This window comes from Apteryx mantelli, chromosome 31 (genome assembly GCF_036417845.1).
Source record: "Apteryx mantelli isolate bAptMan1 chromosome 31, bAptMan1.hap1, whole genome shotgun sequence".
NCBI lineage: Eukaryota > Metazoa > Chordata > Aves > Apterygiformes > Apterygidae > Apteryx > Apteryx mantelli.
Genome location: NC_090008.1, coordinates 2,671,088 through 2,691,847, shown reverse-complemented (window position 1 = coordinate 2,691,847; position 20,760 = coordinate 2,671,088). Strand labels below are relative to the sequence as shown.

The 20,760-nt window shown below is 63.9% G+C and overlaps 3 protein-coding genes and 1 long non-coding RNA gene across 6 annotated transcripts; 2 read left to right on the top strand and 2 right to left on the bottom strand.

The window, feature by feature from the left end:
• Window positions 1-232: 232 nt before the first annotated feature.
• Window positions 233-2,531, bottom strand: BNIPL (BCL2 interacting protein like). The gene is made up of 9 exons (XM_067313599.1): window positions 2,478-2,531; window positions 2,024-2,115; window positions 1,722-1,918; window positions 1,405-1,554; window positions 1,068-1,170; window positions 844-975; window positions 607-693; window positions 367-465; window positions 233-275 (listed from the first exon to the last, which is right to left on the bottom strand). The coding sequence occupies exons 2-9, from the start codon at window positions 2,098-2,100 to the stop codon at window positions 233-235; spliced, it is 888 nt and encodes a 295-aa protein (XP_067169700.1). The 5' UTR covers window positions 2,101-2,115; window positions 2,478-2,531.
• A 417-nt stretch (window positions 2,532-2,948) lies between these two features.
• Window positions 2,949-7,613, bottom strand: PRUNE1 (prune exopolyphosphatase 1). Of its 2 annotated transcripts, none has more exons than XM_067313431.1 (8): window positions 7,567-7,613; window positions 5,517-5,621; window positions 5,225-5,430; window positions 4,776-4,960; window positions 4,491-4,649; window positions 4,245-4,339; window positions 4,000-4,158; window positions 2,949-3,782 (listed from the first exon to the last, which is right to left on the bottom strand). In XM_067313431.1, exons 1-8 carry the CDS (start codon window positions 7,603-7,605, stop codon window positions 3,444-3,446), a joined length of 1,287 nt encoding a protein of 428 aa, XP_067169532.1. In that variant the 5' UTR covers window positions 7,606-7,613; the 3' UTR covers window positions 2,949-3,443. The 2 variants fall into 2 exon arrangements, with proteins under 2 accessions (XP_067169532.1, XP_067169533.1); XM_067313432.1 differs by lacking the exon at window positions 7,567-7,613 and adding an exon at window positions 5,777-6,021.
• Window positions 7,614-7,618: 5 nt separating this feature from the next.
• LOC136994642 (uncharacterized) lies at window positions 7,619-8,216 on the top strand. Its single transcript, XR_010886634.1, has 2 exons — window positions 7,619-7,691; window positions 7,986-8,216. It is a non-coding gene; the product is annotated as an uncharacterized lncRNA (long non-coding RNA).
• A 113-nt stretch (window positions 8,217-8,329) lies between these two features.
• On the top strand, window positions 8,330-18,491 carry MINDY1 (MINDY lysine 48 deubiquitinase 1). 2 transcript variants are annotated; one of them, XM_067313316.1, is made up of 13 exons: window positions 8,330-8,610; window positions 9,742-9,883; window positions 12,658-12,922; window positions 13,269-13,656; window positions 14,339-15,127; window positions 15,320-15,377; window positions 15,886-15,950; window positions 16,212-16,370; window positions 16,720-16,822; window positions 16,933-17,075; window positions 17,213-17,404; window positions 17,507-17,665; window positions 17,868-18,491. In XM_067313316.1, exons 5-13 carry the CDS (start codon window positions 14,552-14,554, stop codon window positions 17,946-17,948), a joined length of 1,536 nt encoding a protein of 511 aa, XP_067169417.1. In that variant the 5' UTR covers window positions 8,330-8,610; window positions 9,742-9,883; window positions 12,658-12,922; window positions 13,269-13,656; window positions 14,339-14,551; the 3' UTR covers window positions 17,949-18,491. The 2 variants fall into 2 exon arrangements, with proteins under 2 accessions (XP_067169417.1, XP_067169416.1); XM_067313315.1 differs by lacking the exon at window positions 12,658-12,922.
• Window positions 18,492-20,760: the final 2,269 nt, after the last annotated feature.

Below are 20,760 nucleotides of genomic sequence, written 5' to 3'. Positions count from 1 at the left end.
GCGCTGCTCGGAAAAGCAGGAAATGCCCTGTTTAATGGGAAGCGGATGGGGCAGAGGGGTGCCAAATCCCCCCCCGCCACCGTCCCCGCCGCACACACCAGCCACCGCGCTCGTGTCCGCGTCCTTTATCCCCCCTGCGGGTGCTCAGCCACCGCTTTTGGCATGGCGAGAGCTGCCGCCGCAACGCCGCTGCGCGTCCCCGCCAGGACTGGTCCCCGGTGGCACCTCGCCGTCACCGCGGCACATCCCGGCGGCTATCCCAGCTCGGCTCCAGCCTGGGGAGGGGGAGAGAAATGCACCCGTGGCCGGCACGCCGCAAAAAAATCCCAACCCCGGCCCCCCCCCCACCCCGCAGAGGCGACTCACCGCCGGACGGGCTCGGGGACGAGCGCCGGCTCCAGGGGGACGAGGCGGGTGAGCTCCTGCAGGCTGGCGGCGAACCGGACCTTGCCGCTGAACGTGGGGCTGGGGGAGACGGGGGCCGAGGCCCCGCAGCTCGTTACGCCTAACGGCAGGGGCCTCAGCCGCCCGCCTTGCGCCGGCGTTTCGCCAGGACGGGCAACTGCACGGGGAGCTGCACCCGCGGGTGCGCGCAGCCCTCGCTACCTGAGAAAGGGCCGCGAGAGAGCCACCAGCGCCTTGATGTACCAGGTGGGGTGGACGATGATGACGGCCTGGAGGCTCTTCCGGAGCCTGCAAGGATGCGGAAATATGTGTGTACAAGGGGGGGAGACTCACCGCCGACCTCCGTGCACGCTGCCTTTGCACGCTTGCTTTGCACGCTCGCTTTGCACGCTTGCCCCCAGCTCCTGCATGCGCGCCGCTGGCTCCGTGCACGCTCACCGCCGATCCACGGCCCGGTAGCAGCGCTTCATCCAGCCGAAGGACGGGATCTGCCCGCGCGCCGCGGCCCCGCTCAGGCACACCAGCGTGTAGCGGTCAGCCACTGTCACCTCCAGGGTGCCCACGATGTACCTGCAGGGCGAGTCTGTCGGTCCGGGGAAACCGAGACACGGGGTGCTCTGGAAGGGACCCAGGTGTCCGGGGGCTCCCGCGGCCCGTCCCACCTGAGCAGGTGCTCCATGACGTAGTTGTACTGAGGGATGCTGCCGTCTGGGAGGTGGCAGGCGGCGAAGAGCAGGATGGCGCCGAGGTCCTCACTGTGGTACCCTGGGCAGAGCGGAGGGTGGCACGGCCGGCACCCGTCCCCCCCCCCCCCCCCCCCGCCCCAACCCTCACATGGGGGCCCAGGAGTCCTGGCACCTCACTAACCACCACCCCATCCCCCTCCAGGAGGGGGCCCAGGAGTCCTGACCCCCAGGATGGTTTCCACCCCCCACCCCGCTCTAAGCACCAGCCCTGCGGGTCGGCAGGGTGGACCCAGGCGTCCGAGCGCAGCGTTACCCCCGTGGGAGAGGATCCGGGTGTAGGGCTCCACCGCGCTCAGATCCACTTTCTGCTCCAGCCGCTCGCCCAGGAAGAGCCTCCAGCGCCGGCCGCCCTCGTCCTCCACGTCCAGCACCCGTCGGGCGCCCGCCGGGCACGGCCCCTCGTCTGCGGGCACCCGGTTAGCCAGGTGCCGAGGGAGGAACCCAGGCGTCCGGGAATCCCTCCCGCCACCCCTGGACTGGGGGAGAGCCCAGGCGTCCTGGAACCCCCCCCCAAACACACATCCCTTCCCCGACCGCGGCAGGACCCAGGCGTCCAGGCCCCGGCCCTACCTTCCCACTCAAAGGCATCGGGACCCTCCGGCTCACTCCCCGAGGGCGTCTCCAGCGCGTCGAGGTCGAGGTCGATGCTGGCGTCGGGCGAGCGCTCGGCGCTCTCGGTCCGCTCCAGCGCCAGGCTCAGCTCCGGCGCCGACAGCCGCCTCCGCATGGGCCGCGGGGGACCCTGGGCGTCCTCCTCTGGGAGCAGCCTGGCGGAGACGGAAACGGAGACGGGGGGGGGATCAGCAGGATGGTGCCGGCAGTGCCTAGTGGGTGGATTTGGGCCAGGGGTGCCAGTCACATCCCCCGCTCACCCGGGAAAGTCCTCGTCCTGCCACTCCTCACTCAGCTCCAGGCCCTGGACGCCAGCTGTCCCCATCACCGCTGTCATTCCTGTCCCTGTCACCTGCAGGGAGAGACACCGGCTCAGCCCCGGGGATGAGGACTGGCTCCCCTCGATCCTCACAGCCACCCCGAGACTGTCACCGTCATCACCCAGGGGCCCAGGGATGAACCCGAACAGCTTGACACCAAACCATCCCGATTTCCCGGGTTCCCCCCCACAATTTCCCGAGTTTCCTGCCCCATTTCCAAAATGAAAGTGGTCACAAACGTTGCCCCCAGCCTGCCCTGCTGCGGTGAGATGGCTCCGAAGCTCCCGCACACCCCCCCCGAAACCTGGGGGGGGTCCCCGGCAAGATTGGTACCAGCAGCACAACCCTGTATGAGACCTCAGAGACTCCCCATACCCCCCCCAATGCCACTCACCTCTCTGGGGGGCCCCCTCTCACCCCAGGGGAATCCGGCGGCGGCCACGGCGGCCCGGCGCTGGCGAGGGTGGCCCCGGTGACGGTGACGGCACTGGTGGCTCATCCAAACTGGTTTGGCCGCATTCGTGCCCAGGCAGAGGCCCTGGGTCCTAGCGGCGCCGCTCGGGGCCTTGCGCCGCGACCGGTTTCTTCCCGGCTGTGCCGGATTTGGGGGTTCAACCGCGTCGGCCCGCTCCATCCCCACCGGAGCGGAGCTGCCCGGCGGCTTCCCGAGCCCCCAGCCCGGCCGAAACGCTCCCCAGTGCTCCTTTAACCCAGCCTGGCACGACGGGGTGTTTGCAGAGGGGTTTGTGCCCCGGCAAAAAAGGGTCCAAAGTTCCCCCCTCCCCCATCCGGGATATGGCGAGGATACAGTGTCGGGCATCCCCAGCTCCGAAACGCCCCCAGAAGAAGAGCCAAGAGCCAAAAGTGGAGGAAAAGAGGGAAATTTAATCCTCAAACTACTCCGAAAACAGTCCCGAACTGCCCATCTCGGGCTGCATGTGCAAACGCCGCCATCCAAGGCGGGTGACGGACCGGACACCCGTGCTCCCCGTCAACCCCCCGAGCGGGCAAGAAGGGCAAGGAATCGTTATCCTTCGTTATCCGCACGGCCGCTGCCCCGGCTCCAGCCCCGCTCCCCGGAGCCGTCCGCCCAACAAACTCGCCGCACGCATGAACCCGACAGGCATCATCCAGGCTGGAAGTCCGTCAGGAGGCGAATCGCCGCGAAGAAACAGCTCCGGCCTGGAAACCCCAGCTCGAACGAAGGGGGTTAATTAAGGAAGGGGGTTAGAGCCGGGCCCCCGGGGGGGGGGGCATCCCGTTTGCCCCGCGGGGGGGTTGCCCACGTACCGAACGCCCCTCGCAAGTGCCCCAAAAGCCACCTCGTGCAGGGAACCAGGGTTTGGGGGTGCCACCGTGGTCATTTTGGGGGGCTGCCGGGGGCCAGGGAGGCTGGGGGCTGCCCGGCGGCGATGCGGCTGACCCGCTCGAAAACGGCCTGGGGACAGAGCGGGGGCACGGCCTGGGCCAGGGGACACTCGTCCACCAGGCTGTTCACGGGGGTGGGCGGCAAGGCCACGTCCTCCTCCGGCGCCGTCGGCCCCAGCGGCGTCCCGAGGACGGTCCGGAGGATGGGCAGGACCTTCTTCCGCGACGCCAGCGTGTTGCCCTGGGTGTAGGCGTTGATGCAGGGCCAGGGGCTGGGGAGGGCTTGGAGGTTCAAGGACGGTGTGGTGGCCTCCTCCAGCACCCGGCACATCTGGAGGGGACGGAGAGCGGTGTCCGGCGGGTGCTTCTCCAGCACCCCCCTGCCCCGAAGCCGGGGCTTTGCAGGGCAAAACGAACGCTGTGGCAGAGAACTGCCTCGCTCGGTGCACCCTCTCCCACCCCGGACCCCCCGTACAGCCCCCACGCTGGGGTCTGGGACCCACCAGGTGGAGGTCTGGATGGGTTTGAGGTGCTCCCACCCCACTCACCGCGCTCCGGACGGCCTCGCGCTGGCTGTACACCGCGAGCTGCCGGAAGGGCTCGCTCCGCTCGTTAAAAGAGACCGTCATGGCCACGAGCCCGGCGAAGCCGCGGGCCTGGCAGAAAGCCTCCAGGTCCTGCAGCAAGCCGGGCCGGCGTAAGAAGACCTGGAGCAGGGGGCAGATGCTGGTGTCACCCCCACTGTCCCCACTGCGCCACCCCGTTGCCTCAGTTTCCCCTCGCCAAGCCTCACCTCCAAGTCCATGTAGATCCCGCTGATGCCGAGGGCCAGCTCATCGCTAGAGAGGGCTTTGAGGTCCTTCCGCAGCATCTGCTCCGTCGTGAGGCCTGGGGGGTGAGAGGGGCCCAGAGTGAGCCATGGGGCACCGCAGCCCCCAATGGGGGGCACAGCCCTTGTCGCGTCCTTGTCCCCCAGGAGAGGGTCTGTCCAAGGACAAGCTCGCAGACGCCCCCGGACGCAGCTCTCCGGTGCACAGACCTGAGACATCGAACTTGGCCGCTTGCAAAGCTTTGAAGATGACGTCACGGGCTGGCAGCTCGGGGAACCTGGACTCGAGCAGGGTGACGCACGCCGTGTCCCTGGGTGTCACCTTGCCACCCGCGGGGCTCAGGTTCACGCAGTCCAGCAGGATGGTACCTGGGGCGAATGGGGGCCGTCAGCGCTGCAGAGCCGAGCCCCGGCGTCGCCGGCCCCATCGGACGGGGCTCAGCAGCCCCCGGGCTGCCACCTGGAGTGGGGTCCCGGCAGCCCATCCTCACTCACCGTGCAGCAGCGCGGCCGTCAGTCCGTCCAGCACCCCCGGCGGGCCCTGGGCGATCCGCTCCGTCACCAACGTGGCGCAGGAGCCCACCAGCTCCGCCGTGATTCGGCAGCGCGGAGCCCGGTCCCGCTCCAGCGGCCGGTGGTCGAGGACCTCCACCACGGCCTCTTCCAGGGCCGCGTCGGCCCTGGCAGGCGAGATGGGGACAATGAGACCCGTGCGGTCCCCGTCCCCACCGGCACAGCCCCGGCATTGCCACCAGCAGAGCCTGGAAACCCCCTTTGCTCCTCCCTTTCCACCCTGAAAACACTCCAGGGGGAAAGGGAAAGGTTTTACCCACCCTGAGCCAAAATCAAGCCCTCACACAGGGCAAAACTAAGGCTGGTGACATGAGTCCACATCTCCTGTCTGGGAGCCGGCCCGGCTGTCCCCATGCCATCTCCACGCTCACCTGGGCAGGACATGGTGGTCGACCAGCGTCAGGGAGAGCAGCCCGGCCTGGTGCAGCCCGGCCAGGTCGATCTCATCACGGAAGATGAGGGAGGCGTCCGGGATGCGCTGCTGCCGCAGCAGGGCCGCCGTCTCCATGCGGAGGGCAAAGTCTGAGCGCGGGATGTTGAGCACGGGGACGAAAGCAGCTTTAGACGTTGGGGAGGTCTGGAGAGGCGACGGACACCCGGTGAGGTGCCTTCCCGTCTTGACCCTCTCCGAAAATCCCCCTGGAGCAACCAGACAAGCCTCACCTTCGCCAAGAAATACGCCAGGGCCAGAGCAGACACGGTGGAGTCCAGATCACAGGCCTCATTGCCCATCACCACGTGGACCTCCTGCTGACGCTGGATGTGCTCCTACCAGGGTGAGAGAGGCATCAGGCACATCAGCGACCCATCCCACGTCCCTGTCCTAGCACAGCCCCCTCCAAAACACCTGCCAGACAGGCTTAGATAAGAGACCCGGCCAGCGTTGACTTATGGCTTTAATGGATTTATGGATTTACACCCACGTTATCAGAGCACACGTGCAAAACCGGCAGCATCAGGCCCCAGGGAGAAAGGAAAAACCCAACTCGGTCAAGAGCAATCGCAGTCGATTGCAACAGCAGGGACGAGGTCCTTTAATCCGCAGGGGACGCCGCTGCAGCCGCTCGGTCTGCACGGAGGAGGGACGTGGGCATCGGCAGAAGGGGCTGTCCGCCCCCACCAAATCACTGCGTTTCAGCCCGTTTCTGCCCACGGGAGCAGCAGGCACTTGCGGACCCACACGTCCCCTCGTCCTCCGCCCGCGGTTCCCCTATCCGTCCTCGCTCCCCGGCGCTCAGCACGGCACGCGATGCTCTAGGGAGACGCCCCGTCTAGAGGCCTTTCCTTGGTGACAACTATTTCACGGCATAACGCGGTTTGGCTCATTTATTCCGTATAAACGGAAGAAATCAATAAGCGACGGCCGCGCTGGGCGTCTCCGGCGTTAACCCCGCGGCGGAGGGCCCGTCCTTCGCACGGCCTCCTTTCGAGGTCCCCTTTCGAGGTCAAATTCAACCGCCGAACCCGAATCGCCCCAGCAAAGGAGATGACGTGGGGCCGGGGCGCTGGGGAGCTCAGGACAAGGGTTGCACGCGCGGGGTCTCCTAAGGAGCCAGGAGACGTTAAAAAAAAAAGGCTCTGGATTTAAGTTTGGAGTGTAGACGGACATGGTTTTAGCAAACCGGAGTCGGCGCTTTCCCAATGCTCGAGAGACGGGATTTTATTGCCCCGTAACTCCCGTGGAGGTGGTGCAACCCTCTCCGACAAGGGAATTAAGGGCCTCGATCCCCCCCAAAAGCATCCCCAGGGCGAGGACGCGGGGAGGCAGCCGGGGAGGCGCAGCGGCAGCGTGGAGATTTTCATGGGCATGGCCCAAGGGCACAATCCTGCACGGCACAGCACCCCCAAATGCGCCCCGCGGAGGTGCAGACCCCTTCAAAGCACCACGCACCATCGCTCCCCAAACCCCCTGCCTTTCTGTCCCCTGCACCCTGCTCCACGCACCCGTCTCAATGCGCCCTGAGGTGTCCCTGCTCCTCCCTGCACCCTCATCCCCCTCCCCTTGCACCCAGCACCCTCATCCCCCTCCTCCCTGCACCCACCACCCTGCACCCTCATCCCCCTCCTCCTGCACCCACCACCCTGCACCCTCATCCCCCTCCTCCCGCACCCACCACCCTGCACCCTCATCCCCCTCCTCCCTGCACCCACCACCCCGCACCCTCATCCCCCTCCTCCCGCACCCACCACCCTGCACCCTCATCCCCCTCCTCCCACACCCACCACCCTGCACCCTCATCCCCCTCCTCCCTGCACCCACCGCCCCGCACGCTCATCCCCCTCCTCCCTGCACCCAGCACCCTGCACCCTCACCGCCCTCCTCCCGCACCCAGCACCCTGCACCCTCATCCCCCTCCTCCCTGCACCCACCACCCCGCACCCTCATCCCCCTCCCCTTGCACCCACCACCCCGCACCCTCATCCCCCTCCTCCTGCACCCACCACCCTGCACCCTCATCCCCCTCCTCCCTGCACCCACCACCCCGCACCCTCGTCCCCCTCCCCTTGCACCCACCACCCTGCACCCTCACACCCTCCCCTTGCACCCAGCACCCCGCACCCCCCGTCCCCAGCACCCTGTGCGCTCGGGCCCCCTTGCAGCCCCCTGCGCCGCCGCACCGGGCCCCTCCCTGCCGCCCCCCAGCACCGGGCGCCCCCCCGGCCCGGCTCCGCGCTCCGTCCCCCCCCTCACGGCCCCGCGGGGCCCCGGTACCTGCAGGGCGGCGCGACGCCCCTCTACGAACCGCTCCATGGCGGCGGCGGCGGTGGCGGCCCGCGGCCCGCCACAACGGCGCGGTGCGGCCTGGCGCGGCCCGCGGCGCTGCGCGGCGCCTCCCGGTACGGACCGGTACGGACCGGTACAGGCGGCACCGCCTCCCGGCGCGGCGCGGCGGGGCCTGGCCGCGTCCCCTCAGGGCGGCTTGCCCGGTTGGGGGGGGGGGGACAGCGGCGGCAGGGGACCACGGGGGCAGGGAGGGGGGGTGACAGTGGGGGTGACAGGGCCGGTGTGGGGGGGGCTTTTCCACGGGGGACCTGAGGGGGCCGTGAGGCGAGGGGGACTCCGGGGGGGGGGGAGGTGACCCCGGCCGCGGAGACCCTAATTAAAGAAACGCTTTTCCGCCCAAAACGCAGCGTTGGCCGAGCCGCGGCCCCTTCCCCCGTCCCCGTCTTCCCCGGAAAAGCGGGAAATGCCTTAAAAAAAGGGCAGGAAAATTAAAAGAGGCGAGGTCGGGCCTCCGCTGAGGGAGGAAGGCGACGGAGGAGCCAGGCCCGGAGCTCGCCGAGCCTTCGGCCTCGCCACACCGCCGAGGGAGGTGACTTCCCGCGGGCCTGGCCTGCTTCTGCCACGGGGGACGGGGAGGAGCGGGGGGGGGGGCCGGAAAAAAATAATAAAAAAAAAGCAAAAAAAAAAAAGCAGTTTTCTCCGAGTTAGTTATTTATTTGCTCGCTTTCTCCACCCCTCCGGCCCTTCCTCCTCCTCCTCCTCCTCCTCCTCTCGCTGCTGTAAATCCGCCTTCCCGGTAGATGTCTCTTTGAAAAGCGCCCGAGCGCACGGAGGAAAAGCGAACAGTTCGCCTTGCGCCGGCGGTGTGCGGCCTCTCGTCGAGCAGATTTAAAAAAAAAGCCAAAAAAAAGAAGGAAAAAAGGAGAAGAAAAAGAAGGGAGAGAGGAAACGGCAGCGGCGAAACTTCCCCCCCCCTTCCTCCTCCTCCCCCCCACCCCGTCCGTCCGCCGGGATCGTCACCGGGGCCGCGAAGTAAGCGCGGGGCTGCGTGGCAGCGGGGCAGCTGAGGTGCGATGAGCGGGCGCCGTTCTCAGCGCGGAGAGGGTGGGCTGGGGTTGCCTGGGCGGGGGGGGGGGGGGACGAGCTGCGAGTCTCGCGCTGCTTTTTGGGGTGCGGCGGACGCATAAAGCTGCGGTGTTTTGGGCAGGGGGCCGGGAAGGACCGACCGGTTTCCGGCTGATATGGGAGAGGATCCCCCAGGCCCCAAAGTGCCCCGACGCAGCAGGGTTTTGGCAAAGTCAAAGCTGCGCCGTGACACTCCCCCCCCCCCCCCCAGGCCTTGCCCCGGCATCCGGGTGGAAGCCTGCTCCTGCCTCCTTGCAGCTCCAAAACTGCCTCCCCAATCCCGGAACGACAGCGGTTCCCATTTTATGGCTGGGAAAACTGAGGCAAGAAGGCAAAGGAACGGACGTAGGCCGGGTAGAGGGGCTTCCCCCCCCCCAGCCCGAGCACCGCTGGCCCTTCGTTAGGGTTGGAGGCGGTGTGGGGACCGGCGGGGGGGGGCAACGAGGGTTGCTGCCTTATCTCAGCAACAGGTTTCGCCGCGATGGTTGTCTCCGACGGCGGTGACGCAGCGGCTGTTTGGGCTCGTAGGTGCCCTGGCCGGCTCTGTCTGTTGTGGAGCGTCACCCGACCGGCAGTGTAGCTTTTCAGGAGTCAGCTCCCGAGTGCTGTGATTACACCATCGCGGCTGCTCTTCCTTGCTTTTCCCACCCTCTTTACATTTCATTCCTGGGTGTTGGAAGGGAGGAGACCCATTCCCCAGGCTCCGGTTGCCTGCGGTCTGCATAGTGGGAGCGACCGGGGCGCCCACCGAGGGATCGGGTGCAAGGCGCTGTCTGCATTTTGGGGGATGATCTGTCAGCGGGGGATTAAGCATGGTTTTGGTGGGTTAGAGGAGGGAGTCCGGCTGGAGCTGTGTCGTGCAGAGCCTTCTCCAGGGCCCCGCTGGCCACAGGTCCACGATCCACCACTCCGGGCGGGCTGCGAGAGCTGGGAAGTGACCGGAGAGAGTCCCAGTGTGTAGAGAAACCCAAATGGGGTTTATTCTAGAGAGGAGGCCTGACCTATGGGCTTGGTCTGAGGTTTTCTCTTGGCTAACAGGTGACGAAACAGCCCTTCTCCCCGAAGAGGCATCAAAGGCGCTTCTAAAAAGTAGCAATAAAAGGAGAAGTTCAAGCCTTTGAGGCCAGCAGGCTCCGATCCCCACCAGCTGCCCGTCGACTGTTTCCTAAGCGGAGACCAGGTAACGATCCGCAGCCCCGACCCTTCGGCCCTAACTCCTCTCATCTTCCTCATCCCCAGCACGTGGGTCCCCCCGCCAGGTAAGGAGGCGCAGGGATGAATCCGCGTCCGAGCCCCAGGGCTTTCAGAGCCGGTTTTTCAGGCTCTGGGAGCTGTGGGCCTCGCAGGACGCCGGCCCCGGCCCCGGCTTCGCGTGGGCGCGCAGCCCATCCCGGCGGACGCCGTGACTGGCTCTGCTTGGCACCGAGGGAGCCGGGCAGCACGTTTCGGAGGCCGGGCCGTGCTCCTTCACAGCCGCACCAGTAGCTTGTATTTCTTCTTTTTTCCCATCTTGTCTCCCTCCTGGGTCTCTCCATATTTTTGCCTACAGGAAGCTTTAATGGTGCGTGTGTGCGGGAAGGTAGGGACGAGCACCTGCTGGGGCTGTTTTTATGGCCTTAATCCAGCAAAGCACTTAAGCGTGCGCTTAACTTTGGACATGTTGCTCCTCCTTCGTTAAGACCACTCCGTTGCTGAGGGTGAAGCGTGTGTTTAAGTGCTTTCCTGGCTCCGGGCCTGAATTCCTCTTTGTTTTTACGCTGTGGTTCTAGCCGGAGATGAGCGCATTTACAAGGCTGTTTTTTTTTCTGCTTTCTACCTGTGAATCATTTTTGCATAACGTACGGACGGCAGCGGCTCCCAGGCTGGCCCCAAAGCTGCAGGCTCCCGGATTCCCGTCCCAGAGATGGGAAAGGCCGAGAAGGGCTTGTTAAAGCTTTACCTTTGCAGCGCTGACCTTTCGAGGATGGTTTTTTGGTGAGGGGAAGCCACTCACCTTCGTTATGCGTTTTCTTTCCTAAATGAAACCCTGCAGGCTGGAATGGCTCTAGCTCTCCTTGCAGCAAGTACGCTTGGCTCTTTGGGTACGAACCCTTTTTACTGCATGCACTTCTGGCACTACAGAGCACTTTCGTTCCTCCTTGGGGACCCCGCTAAATCTTTTAGCTTGGCTGATAGCGTGCAGGTCGCTGAATACGGCCCCGATCCAGCTGCACTGAGCCTCGCTACTTGTTTGGACTGGGACTTGGAGAGATTAGCTCTGGCTCATAAAAGGGTGGAGAGGGCAATGGCTCAGAGGGGACAGATCCTGCCTTGGGGCAGGGGACAGCCCTGCTTGGTTTCCTCCAGACGCTTTGCAGCTTGATTAGTCCGTGATCAAAACCGCGCCACGCTTTTGACAGCATAAAAATCTCCTTGCTCCTGGGAGCTTGGGGATGCTTCAGCTGAAGCGCAGCCACCAGGCTAGCGAGAAGCTCGCTGGAAGCAGCAAAACCCCCTTTTTATTGCTGCTGGCATCACAAAAAGAACAGCAAGGACACGGTAAAGAACCTGCCCAGGGCTCGACTGCTTTGTTTCCTGGGGCTTTATGGCCTCGAAGGCAGGAGGGTCATTATTCTTGTAACTTCAAAGACTGGGGGGGGGCAGTAATTGAGGCAAAGAAATTAGTTGGCTCGAAGGTCAAGCTGCGAGGCAGAGGCAGGGTCTGGGGAGGAACCCAGGTGTTCGGGCCTTGCTGCTGCGCACGCTCGAGGAGGAAGAGTTGCGCTGCTTTTCCAAACTTGGCTAGAGGTGGCGGGGGGGGGGGGGTGGCAGCGTTAGGCAGCGAGGGGACGTTCTTGTTTAAAAGCTGCCTGGGTTCCGATGTGACTGTTTATTACCATAACACCCAGGGATGCCGCAGGAGGGCAGGATCCAATCGTGCTGCGCCGGTACAAATATAAAGCGCAGCCATCCTCTCCCCGCGGAGCTGGCAGTTTGTAAGATTGTAGCCTATTTTGTTTGAAGCTGCCAGGGGCCTCTGAATCTGGGGAAACCACAGGCTGGAAAACTCAGCGCACCAATTCTTGCCGCGAGCTCCTGGGACTTGCCGAACCCAAGGCAATGACGGGCTCTCGGGGACAGTGACATTAGAGGGCCTGCTCTGCACGCGACAAAGCAAACCAGCGTGCCAGAGCCGGCACGGCATCCGGGCTGCTTTTGGGACCATAAAGGGCAGGGCAGAGGCGGGAGAGGGACAGGCTGGCGACAGAGACGCTCGTGACGCTGGTAGCGTTAGCCAAGGACTCGTTTACATTGGGAAATGGCTCGGAGCCACTTTAGGGGAAGAGGCCGCGGGCTCCAGCGTCCCGTTGTCTGCAGGCTGCTGCCTGGTGGTGCTCACCCCGTTTTGGAAGTGAATTCAGCCTAGGCTTTTTCAGCGTGCTGTGACAGCCCATGAGCCTGGGCAGCCCTGGGATGTGGCTGGGGGAGCAGCCACTAGCAAATCCCTAGGAAAGGGGCTAAGAAAAAGCATGAGCTCGGAGAGACCCTAGGCTGGGCCTCTGCAGCTTTGGCCTTGAGCCTTGAAGCAGGTTTAATTTGCCTCCAACCTTTTGGCTTTGTCAGCCCTTGTTGGAGGACGGGTCCACGAGTTTGTCTCGCCTTTGGATGCGTTTGTACCTCCTAATCCCTCACGTCCCGTGGCAGCAGGTACCGCGGCCATGCGGGAGAGGGATGGGAGGCAGTGCCGAACCACTGCAGCACGCTGCGTAGCTTGTCCTCTCACTTATTTCCCTAGAAATTTCCCATCCAGACCCGAGCCATAAGAAGAGATGAGGAAGCCCCGTGCAGTGGGACAGCAAAACTGCTCGTTTCTTTTGCTGCCCTCGTTCCGTCCCCGTGGGAGCTCGCAGTGGTGCAGGCAGCTGTGAGAACGCTTGTTCTTTCTTATTTCTTTGCTTTTTCCACGCTTGGCAGAGCAACATCAGCAAAACCCTGTCAAAGCACAGGCGGCGCCTTTTCTATGCGGGTCAAGCTCTGCTTGGCTGTTTGCTCTGCGTTTGTCCCACACGTCCCCGCTCCAAGCGTCTCAGGACAGCGCCGTCATTCCTCCGTCCCCGCACGCTCGCCGAAGGGCTGAACGCCTGATTCCCATCGGAAATATAGGTGCTTTCAAAAGTGCCCGTCCATCTGCAGCACCCCAGAGGGCTGCCAGCGGATTTGATTTCATCCATGAGCTTAGGTGAGGGCTGGAAAGGCTGCGCATGTGGCGGTAGGAGGGAGAAGGATAAAGATTAAGGAATAATAAGATCTCTTGGTGAGTCAGCTTAGGTGTGTGTTTTAGCTGGAACAGCCCTGTCACTGCGGGGAGGGGTGCAGGGGAACATCGAGGTGGGGAATTGAGGAGAAAAAGCACGAAAATGGGAGTGAGTGGAGACTGCTGGGGTGTCCAAGGCACCACCCAGAGTTCCCACCTGCCAAAGCCCTGGGCCGTCGGGCTCTGGACTAGGCCAAACAGAGCTGAATTATTGGCAATCTGATAACGCGCCGATTCCTCTGACTTGTTTCTCTCCTTGCTCTCTGCCCAGTGACGCCGCAGAGGGAGTCCTGCTGCCGGAGCAGCCCGCAGCGCTCCCCCGCAAGCCGCCCGGACGCCGGCTGAAGCCGCCTACCTGGTCAGCTCCGAGCAAAGGAGGCCACAGAAGAAAAACCGGCAAGGGCAGTGCCGCGGCAAGCAGCAGGTGGAAAAATCCAGCCCGAGTCTAAGCGAGAAAGAAGCAGCCTTTGTTCTGTTTGTGTAACCTCCAGGCGGGAGAGAAACGGATGCTGGGGAAAGAATTCGGAGCTGCGGAGATCCTCAGCGACTGATAGGGAGAGGATTGGAAAAACAAGTTGGCAGGGCTTTAAAAGGCAGATTTGCAAACACTGTCTTTGTTCCCCAGGTCTGGCCTGGGTTTTCAGCAAAATAACTCTCATGTAAGTACATGAGTTTAACTCGTCGGCCCAAGGTTGTAGCTTTGTTTTGAATTGCTTCATTTCTATCATTTTCTTCCACGCTTTAAAAGCTAACGGGAAACAGATAAAACACACGTGCATTTGTTGCGTTATTATTTTAAAGGTGATTTCGAGGTATAATCCGCCAAAGGGTGCCTGTACACGCACATACACAGAGCAGGGGGAATATTGCATTTCATTGGTGGTGAATAATTGAGTTTAAAGTAGGAGAGGGAGGCAGACCTGGGTTCATTTGCCTCGACGCCGATCGATAAGTGGCAGGCCAGGCACAGCTGCAGAATTTTTTTTGCGGAGAGGAGCGGAAAGTCATTTAGAAAACCAACAACAGCAAAAGTTTCACGAGAATATCAAAGTGCCAAACAAAGACTTTATTAAATAGCCGGGGAGGGCTCCCCGCAGAATAAACAGCCTCTAGAACAAGGACTCGGCCTTTAATAAATAGGCTTTTTAAAATCTGCCTTGCGAGAGTCTTTCAGAGATTTCTTAGATATGCTTTAGTTTTGCTTATTTAAATGAATCTAAAGGGACAGGGGAAAAACATAAGCCACACTTAGTTTTGGCTAAACAAGTCACGCTTGATGAATGATTTGGATTAATATATGTATTTTGTCTTGAAATACCTGTGTTTTATTACTCTCGGAAGGGAGAGATTTAGGATGCAACTATTCCTGGACAGACCTGGAGCATTTCTGACACTCTGATCTGGACACAGAGCCCCTGCCCACTCCCAGGAAGGGCTTTGACTCTTTTTTCCCTGCCTCCTGGAGAGGAGCAGGAGGGAACGGCCAGCCTGCCGCGGGGAACGTGACGGGATCACGGCCGGAGGCCTTCGCACCGCTGGATGCTCTGAGTAGGCATGATGGAGCCCCAGCAGCCTGTCCCAACGAAGGGGGAAGGCGTCAGCGGCAAAGGGACTGACCCCGAAATCTGCCAGGCCCCTCGGGATTTAGAGGAGGTCGTCAAGGGGGAAGAAATACCGGCTGCCAGCCAGGAAAGCCAAGATCCTGATGGGCAGGACCAGATCGCATGCCGCGGGGAGGAAGAACCACCTCCCAGCCCAAGGCAGGAGGAGCTGTGCTGTGCCCTGGACCTTCTCTCCACGGTTGACGCTGAGCAGCCGGAGAGCGAGGAGGTGGGAGAAGAGAGCGAAGGCACCCAAGAGAGCCGTGCGGCCACGGCGGAGGGCGACCGACCCGCCAGAGAGGCCTCGCTGCCCGACACCTCCATGCCCAGCCTGGGTGCGGGGGCTGCGGAGCCGGCGGCTGAGCCTGCCAAGGCCCAGTCCCCGAGCCGGGAGCGGGAGCCCGAGCCGGATTTCTACTGCGTGAAGTGGATTACGTGGAAAGGCGAGCGGACACCCATCATCACGCAGAGCGAGAACGGGCCCTGCCCGCTCCTGGCCATCATGAACATCCTCTTCTTGCAGTGGAAGGTGAGTGGCATGGAGAGGCACCAGGGCCTGGGACAGGTGGAAGCCGGACACGTTTTGTCCAGCATGACACCAAGCAGCACTGCCCATGTCTCATCCTCTTCGTTGTGCCAAGACAAATGTTCAGGAGGTCATGTGTGGAACCAACCTGGCGCTTTGGCCTGGCTAACGGTCCCAAATCTCTTCTGCTGCCAGGTGAAACTGCCCCCGCAGAAGGAGGTGATCACGTCGGACGAGCTGATGGCGCATTTGGGTGAGCTGGGGCCTCGCCGGGGTGCCTGGGGGCGACACCTGCTCCCCAGGAACTTGGGACCTGCATGGGGCAGGGTCTCCAACGTGCTGCCCTGCTTGCAGGTCTATCCCTTCTTTCCCAGCCTTGGGGATCTCTGCCCTTCCTCCCCTGGTCTTCAGCCCCGAATGTCACCCTGACCTCGTTCCTGATACTTAGCCCTCAAAGAAATGCTCCTGTTCTGCGTGTGGAGGAGGAGGAATTGGAGCCGGGCTCCAAGATGGACCAGATCCCTTGTGTCCCAGCGGTGGGATGGCAAGACCAGAGGGAGGGCAGTTCCTGGGGTGTGGAGGAAGCCAGGTTTGGATCCAGGCTCTGCGTGTGCCTTTGGGCATGGCATTTAGCCCGCTTGTGCCTTAATTTCCTTGCTCCCTTGCGGGGAGAGAGCTCAGCACTGCCTGGGGACGGGTGGAAGGAGGAGAAGTCGTGGGGAAGGCGCTGGGGCTGACCGGCTGCGTTTGCTCTGTTGAAGGGGACTGCATCTTATCCATCAAACCTCAAGAGAAATCGGAAGGGCTGCAGCTAAACTTCCAGCAGGTGAGGAATAAGGTCGGGTGGGGGGAACAGACCCATTTGCTTGTCTTCTGCAGGGCCTCAAGGGACGGAGTGCCACAGGTCGCCCAGCCAAAAAATTGACATGATTTGTCCACCTAAAATGTGGCCTGTGTCCCCAGCTCAGCCCCATCTAAAGGAGCTGCCTGTGGCCTGCAAAACCTGGAGGGGTGCTGGGCTGGGCCGTGGGACTTGGAGACCTGGGCCACATTCACTGACCGAGACCCCTTGCTCTTCCCCCTGCAGAACGTCAACGACACCATGATGGTCCTCCCCAAGCTCTCGACGGGGCTGGATGTCAACGTGCGCTTCACAGGTGTCTCGGACTTTGAGTACACGCCTGAGTGCATCGTCTTCGACCTCCTCAACGTCCCGCTCTACCACGGCTGGCTGGTGGACCCACAGGTGAGCCAGCTCCGCAGCCTCAGGGCCTCACACCACCTGGTGGGGCGTGCTGGTGGATTGAATGTGGTTGAAAAAGCCTGGGTGGGGATGGATACGGCCCTGGTCTTCTCTCTGCTGTCAGGGAAAACACAGGCCCAGCTGTTTGGATGTCCCTGAGGTGGAGCAAAGGTCCAGCTCACTCAGTGGGACTTGGGAGCTGCAGCCAAAGCCTGACACACTGGTTTGGGGCACACAAGGGCAGGACACTTGCTTCCCTTCCTGTGCAGAGAGGGGGAACACCTCCACGGCTTAAACTTACCATCCTCACCCCACCCTGGGCTCACCGCTCCATCCCTTCCCGTCCCCGCAGAGCCCAGAGGTGGTGCAGGCCGTGGGCAAGCTCAGCTACAACCAGCTGGTGGAGAAGATCATCACCTGCAAACACTCGAGCGACTCCAACCTGGTGACCGAAGGTAACGACCCCGAGGTGGCTTTCGGGTGGCGCCGTGTTGGGTTCGGGCCCAGCAAACGCCCCGGGACCGTCTGGGCCCTGCTCCGCCCTCTGAGGCCGCTCTCACCCCAGGCTTGATCGCGGAGCAGTTCCTGGAGTCCACGGCCTCGCAGCTGACGTACCACGGGCTGTGCGAGCTCACGGCCGCCGTAAAGGAAGAGGAGCTGAGCGTCTTCTTCCGCAACAACCACTTCAGCACCATGATAAAGCACAAGGTGGGACCGTGCCCTGGCTGCTGTTCCCCTGCAGGGCACAAAACCCTGGCTTTTTGCAGCATCCGCAGGGAATTCGATCCCGAGGATCCCCCCTTCCTCGGCGGCGGTACCGATTGTCCCCTGTCCCCTCTTCGCAGGGCCACCTCTACCTGCTGGTGACGGACCAGGGCTTCCTGCAGGAGGAGGGGGTGGTGTGGGAGAGCCTCCACAACGTGGACGGCGATAGCTGCTTCTGCGACACCGACTTCCATCTCAGCCATGCCCTGGGCAAGGAGGCGGCCGGCGCGTCCTCCCCGGAGCACCAACTGCAGCAGAGACAAGTGGACCAGGTTGGGGACAGCCCGCGGTGGTGGCGGTGGGGGGGCACGCAGGACACCTGGGGTCCCTCCCCCGGGTGCTGAGCCCCTCTGCGCCTTCTCCTCTGTCCCCAGGACTACATGATCGCCCTGTCCCTGCAGCAGCAGCAGGGACAGGGCCCCTCGGCGCTCAGCGACCTCGAACTCGCACGTCAGCTGCAGCAGGAGGAATATCAGCAGCAGCAGCAGCAGCAGCAGCAGCAGCAGCAGCGCCCGGCCCCGGCTCCCACGCAGGTACCGGGATCCCCCTTCCCGGCACCCCTCCTTGCCAGGACCTAGGAGAGGGATCAAAGCGGAGCCCCGGAGCCGGCTGCTTTGTGGGGTGGCCGGAGACCGCGTCCCGCCGGAGCCCGGCACGGCAGGAGCGAAGGGAAAAGGAGGTGGGGGGGGTCTCCGCAATTTCTGCGGCTTCCCAGCCCGTTTTCTCTCCCCGCAGGGCCGCGCGCAGCCGGGCGCCCGGGCAGCCGGAGAGCGGCGGCAGAGGCAGAAGCAGGACTCGGATTGCGCGCTCCTGTAGAGCGGCCCGGCCCCGCGTCCCGTAAGGACTCCTCGAAGCGCGGCACCTCCGGGTGCCCTGCCCCGTGTCCCCCACCCCGGGGTAACGGGGAGCTACGACCCAGGCTGGGGCGGGGGGGGGGCTCTCGCAGGGGTCCCCGAGGACCGGAGACCCCCCCCCCCTCCGTACTGCCCCTCTCTGCGCTCTTGCCCCACTCGGGCCTCCGAGGAGACCCCAGCCCCACAGGGTGCTCTGGGGACGGGGTGGAGTGGGGCTGGAGGGGGGCACAAAGCGGTGGGGCGTCAACCCCCACCCGCCTCCGGGATCCCCGAATCTTTCCAGTGGCCTTAAAATGGGGGTTAACCCCCCTCCCCAGGGCGAGGGGTGTCCCCTGAGCCCCCCCGGTCCCTCCGGAGCGACGGGGACCCACCTGCTCTGAGACACGGGGGACACACACACACACCCCCCGGGGGGACACCCGCCCCCGGGTGGGGGGACACCCGCCGCCCCCGGTGTCCGTAACGCTGCCTTAGCCCTTTGCAAATAAAAAGGACTTTTCCCGTTTGCACGCGTGTCCGGCCGTGCCGCGCTGCCGGCGCCCGCCCGCCGCCGCGAACACGCGTGTTCGGGTGCCCGCGCCGGGGGGGAGGCACGGGGGGCGGGGGCGGGCTGCAGCGGCGCGGCGGGGCCGGCAGGGGGCGCCGCGCACCGGGACCGGCGGGGCGAGGAGGGTGGGGGGGGTGCGGGGACGTGCGGGGTGGTGTCCGTGGGGTGTGCACGGGGGTGTATGGGCTGTGCGTGGGGGTGTATGGGGGATGTATAGGGGGGTGTGGGGTTGTGCATGACTGTGTGCCTGGGGGTGCATGGGGTGTGCATCAGGGTGTATGGAGGGTGTTTGGGGGGTGTGGGGTGTGCGTGGGGGTGTGCCCAGGGGTGCAGGGGGTGTATGGGGATGTGTGTGGTGTGCATAGGGTTGTATGGGGGGGTGTATGGGCTGTGCATGAGGTGTATGGGGTACGTATAGGGGTATACAGGTGTGCATAGGGTGTGTACAGGGTGTGCATAGGGGTGTATGGGGGTATACGGGTGTGTGTAGGCTGTCCACAGGGGTGTGTGGAGGTGTATTAGGGGTGTATGGGGATATACAGGGTGTGCATGGAGGGTATATGGGGCAGTGTATGGTATGCGTATGGGGCTGTGCACGGGGAGGTATGGGGGAGTTTATGGGGTGCACAGGGGTGTGCATAGGGGGTGTAGGGGGGAGTGTATGGGGTTGTGCAGGTGGCCTACGGGGTTGCTTGAGGTGTGTACGAGGGTGAGCATAGGGTGTGCGTAGAGGTGTGTATAGCAGGGCATATAGGGGGTGAGCATAGGGTGTGTATAAGGGTGAGCTGAAGGAGTGCGTAGGGATGTGTATAGGGGGAAAATAGGAGGATGCATAAGGGGTGTATAGGGGAGAGCCAAAGGTGTGCCAAGGGGTCTGTATAGGATGTGTATAGAGGTGAGCACAGGGTATGTATAGGGGTGTGTATAGGGGGCATATAGGGCATAGGGGCTGTATGGAGGGAGCGTAGCAGTAAGCAAAGAGGGACGTATAGGGGTGCATAGGGTGTGTATGCAGGTGTACATAGGAGCGATCAGCGTGGTGCAAGCAGGGGTGTGTGCAGGGGTGTGCGCAGGGTGTGCGACGGGTGCGCCCAGGCGGGTGCGTGGGTGCAGCGAGCGGGTGAGCGCATATGCAGGAGGCCACGCGGGTGCACCCCACCCCTGCCGGGCCACCCGGGTGTCCCCGGCCCGGCGCCACCCGGGCCTCTCCCGCCATCCATTCCCGCCTGCCGCTGGGCTTCCCCTCGCGCCCCACGCGGGGCAGCACCCGGACCGGGCAGCGGGTGCCGGGTGCTGCTGGACGCGGGGCGGCCGCTGCGGGTGTCGCAACGCGCGCGCGGCGGCAGGGAGCGTCCCGGCTGGCCCCGAGCCGCCGGCGTGACTCTGAGTCACATCCGCCGGCCCCGGAGCCCTCCGCCGCGTGGCCGGAGCCGTGGCGGTGCAGCAAGGGGCGGCCGCGGCCCTGTGCCCCTCTCCGCTCCGTCCCCACGGGAGGGACGTCCCCCCGCTCGCCCTCGCCCTCTTCCTTTGGCCTCTCGTCCACCCGCTCGTCTCTTCAGCTCCTCACCCGTCCCTCCATCCCTCTGTCCTTCCATCCCTCCATCCATCCACCCCTCTATCCATCCCTCCCTCCATCTGTCCGTCCATCCACCCTTCTCTCTGTCCGTCCATCCCTCCCTCTATCCATCCATACCTCCTTCCCTCTATCCATCCCTCCATCCACCCAGTATCCCTCCCTCTGTCCTACCATCCATCCCTCTCTTCATCCATCCATCCCTCCATCCACCCCTCCGTCCCTCCCTCTATCCTTCCATCCATCCCTCCCTGCACCCCTCCATGCATCCCTCCATCTCTCCATCCCTCTGTCCCTTTCTCTATCCACCCCTCTTTCCATCCTCCTTCCATCCCTCCCTCCATCCCTCCTATCCCTCCGTCTGCCCCTCTGTCTACCCCCCCCGCCCCGCCATCGCCCCGCCCCCTCGCTCGCCCCGCCCCCTCCGGCGCGCCCGGGCCGATCGGCGTCTCCGCGGGGGATTGCTCGGGCCTGGGCCCCGCCCCTCCCCGCCCCTCCCCGCCCCGCCCTCCGCGGGCCGCGCTCCCCCGCGGGCCGTCGGCGTAGGCGGTGACGTCACCCCGCCCGCGGCCTGGCGCGGGGCGCGCGGGGGGCGGCGCCAGCGGCAGCGCCAGGCGGCGGCGGCGGCGGCTCCGGGCGGCGGCAGCGGCTCCG

Bases quoted from the DNA above. Each gene is read 5' to 3' on its own strand.
- BNIPL (XM_067313599.1), bottom strand. From the start codon at position 2,100: ATGACAGCGGTGATGGGGACAGCTGGCGTCCAGGGCCTGGAGCTGAGT. The intron at 1,171-1,404 runs GTAACGCTGCGC...CGCTCTGCCCAG, and splicing joins CCGGATCCTCTCCCACGGGG to GGTACCACAGTGAGGACCTC. The intron at 694-843 runs GTGAGCGTGCAC...GCATCCTTGCAG, and splicing joins TACCGGGCCGTGGATCGGCG to GCTCCGGAAGAGCCTCCAGG.
- PRUNE1 (XM_067313431.1), bottom strand. From the start codon at position 7,605: ATGGAGCGGTTCGTAGAGGGGCGTCGCGCCGCCCTGCAG. The intron at 4,961-5,224 runs GTGAGCGTGGAG...CTCGCCTGCCAG, and splicing joins GACCACCATGTCCTGCCCAG to GGCCGACGCGGCCCTGGAAG. The intron at 4,650-4,775 runs GTGAGTGAGGAT...CATTCGCCCCAG, and splicing joins GACGGCCGCGCTGCTGCACG to GTACCATCCTGCTGGACTGC.
- MINDY1 (XM_067313315.1), top strand. From the start codon at position 14,552: ATGATGGAGCCCCAGCAGCCTGTCCCAACGAAGGGGGAAGGCGTCAGC. The intron at 17,076-17,212 runs GTGGGACCGTGC...CCCTCTTCGCAG, and splicing joins GCACCATGATAAAGCACAAG to GGCCACCTCTACCTGCTGGT. The intron at 17,405-17,506 runs GTTGGGGACAGC...CTCTGTCCCCAG, and splicing joins AGCAGAGACAAGTGGACCAG to GACTACATGATCGCCCTGTC.